At 34.3% G+C, this 2,452-nt stretch overlaps 1 protein-coding gene across 1 annotated transcript in view; it reads right to left on the bottom strand.

Annotated features, from left to right (window-relative positions):
* Positions 1–608: 608 nt before the first annotated feature.
* LOC107676715 (cytohesin-1-like) overlaps positions 609–2,452 on the bottom strand; it is a gene marked incomplete at its 3' end in the record, with an annotated part of 3,470 nt that continues 1,626 nt past the window's right edge. Inside the window, exons 4-5 of the mRNA XM_016471360.1 lie at positions 1,794–1,942; positions 609–747 (exon numbers count right to left, since the gene is read on the bottom strand). Coding sequence (XP_016326846.1) covers positions 609–747; positions 1,794–1,942 — 288 coding nt within the window. The remainder of the gene's footprint in view (positions 748–1,793; positions 1,943–2,452) is intronic.

The following is a 2,452-nucleotide window of genomic DNA, read 5'->3' as shown; positions in this document are numbered from 1 at the left end:
TAGACTTTATCTCATAATGACTTAATTTGCATCACAAATGACGCACTATGAACTATGCACTTATACACTCAACCATGTAGTGTATGAATTATATAAGGTTGTTTTGTCATTCATAATCAGAGTCTGGTAGCCCCTCCCCCTTCGTTACGTAATTAAAGCTGCGACAGTCGAGTGCATGAAGTGTCCAACATTATACACTTCGCTTTTTCGGTTATTTAAGTGCATCATCCTGGTATTTCAAGTGCACTTTTTCTTTTTGGGATTTTCAGTGCGAACACATTATTTGCACTATTTATAAGTACATGATTTGGGATGCACCTTTAGTGTGTCAATTCCAACTTTTAAAGTCATTTTGACTTATTATGCCATAATTACAGATGTTTCTGGAAGTTGTTGATCATAGGCCTCATTGACCTGAGCTTATGCACCTCAGTTTTTGAGTGAACATTGCCAAAATTCACCACAATTAATGCTTTTTTCACCACAAAACTGAGGAGCATGAGCTATGATGGCTATGACGCTAACATGAGTCAGATTTTATAGACTTGACTGTTCATGTTATAAGTAGTGCAGATCAAAAGCAGTTGAATCTTTGTAATATCTAATGCATCTGGTCTCTTCTGAGCTGGTTTTACCCAGTTTGAGCAGCCAGCCCTCTCGGTCCGGGTTGAAGAATGTGTGCGTCAGATCGTTCCCATCATCCTCTGGGATTTTAAAGGGTTCGTTGCGTATGCTGTTGTACAGATTCTGTTGATGCAAAGAAACACACATTTTCACCAAAACACATCAATACCACGACCTTCCTGTTAGTGCTGCTTATTTATGTAAATATACACCGCCACTGATGAAATTATAACATCCTCACGAGGCTTCAGTTTTGTGTTTTGTTCCTCACAGAATCTAGCGTGGCCATTTCTATAACACCAACAATCAGGACACTTTGCAGAATTCGAGAAGGATAAAAACTGAAGAATAAGTCTAATTCAGTGACAACAAACCATTTCCATTAAAGGATGGTATTTTCCCCTTAAAGTGATTTCCAGGGGCATTTCTGAACCTTAATAAGGGCAAATTATCTAACATTATTAAATGCGCACATCATCTTTCATGGAAATTCATGATTTCATTCAATAAATGCAATTAGAATAGTAAGACACAATGGGGCTGTTACCAATCAAATGAATCCAAAAATCCATCTTTGCACTGCAGAAGTGGCAGAAAAACTGCATTTATTGAGATTTAGATATGTTTAATGCAGCTCGGATATGCAATGAATGCATTTACACTAACTGCATAAATAATGTTCGAAGATTAATGTGTTAAATATAAAATATACTTAAATTAGAACTCTGAAATGACACCTTAACTATGAAACTTAAACCAGCAGTAGGTGGCGACAAATCACTCAGTCACTGATTCACTCATTCAACTGATTCATTCAAAACGGCTGATTCATTTAGGAATGCAGTGACTTGCTGATTTCAGAACTGTGTACAAGTATACTACTCTTACGATAAAAAGTAATAGTATACTAGAATGCAGTTTTGAATATAGCAACTGTCTTTATGAATGGGTTTTTGAATCATTGATTCACTTGATTTGTTCAGAAACAGTGAATCATTCAGGAACGAAACACCACCGTGTTGATCGTGTTGGTGAAACAGAGCAAAACAGGCCATACCGATAATATTGTGTCTAAAATGAACATCACTTAATATCAGCTTGAACATAACATTACCTGGTATTTATTTATTATATGCCACTGTATAAAGTATAAAATAGTGGCTGCTCACCGTCAGAAGCTCGTCGGGCAGATCTTGTCCGTTGTTAATGCCGCGGTTCATGCTGATGAATCTCTCGAGAGAGGTCTTGTCCTTCACGTTGGGATTGTGCAGACTCGTGTTCAACATGATGATGGCAAACGACAGGATGTAACACGTGTCTGACGATCACAATAACAACAATAATAACTAATTATTTGTCATTCGCTCAAAAAAAAAATCAGGCCTAAATTTAATATTTATGCATTTCAATTGCATATAAAATATCCATTTGGATTAAACTTAATGTGATGCATTCTGTATTTCCCAGTCTATTTGTCATTTTATTAACTATTTGCATTTAGATTTTATTTACATAATTATATTTTCAATGCATTTATTCAAATTGCTTAGAAGCAGCATAACCTATTTAGCAAAAAATTTAATTTTGTGACCAAAATATATTTTAAATATATGATGTTAGCAGTGACACTCAATAAAATATATTTTTAATACAGAAAATATATTTAGTTGCAACCCTCATTTACCAAAATATATTTTAAAATGTATTTCAGGTGCAAGAAAATACATCCTACATTTAGGCTAAATACAGATGTGGATGGAATAGTCAAAAGACCTAAATTAATAATGATTTAATAATGTTTATATATATATATATATATATATATATA

Source organism: Sinocyclocheilus anshuiensis, unplaced genomic scaffold (assembly GCF_001515605.1).
Source record: "Sinocyclocheilus anshuiensis isolate Anshui unplaced genomic scaffold, SAMN03320099.WGS_v1.1 scaffold3329, whole genome shotgun sequence".
Classification (NCBI taxonomy): Eukaryota; Metazoa; Chordata; class Actinopteri; order Cypriniformes; family Cyprinidae; genus Sinocyclocheilus; species Sinocyclocheilus anshuiensis.
This window is presented reverse-complemented; position numbering and strand designations above follow the sequence as displayed.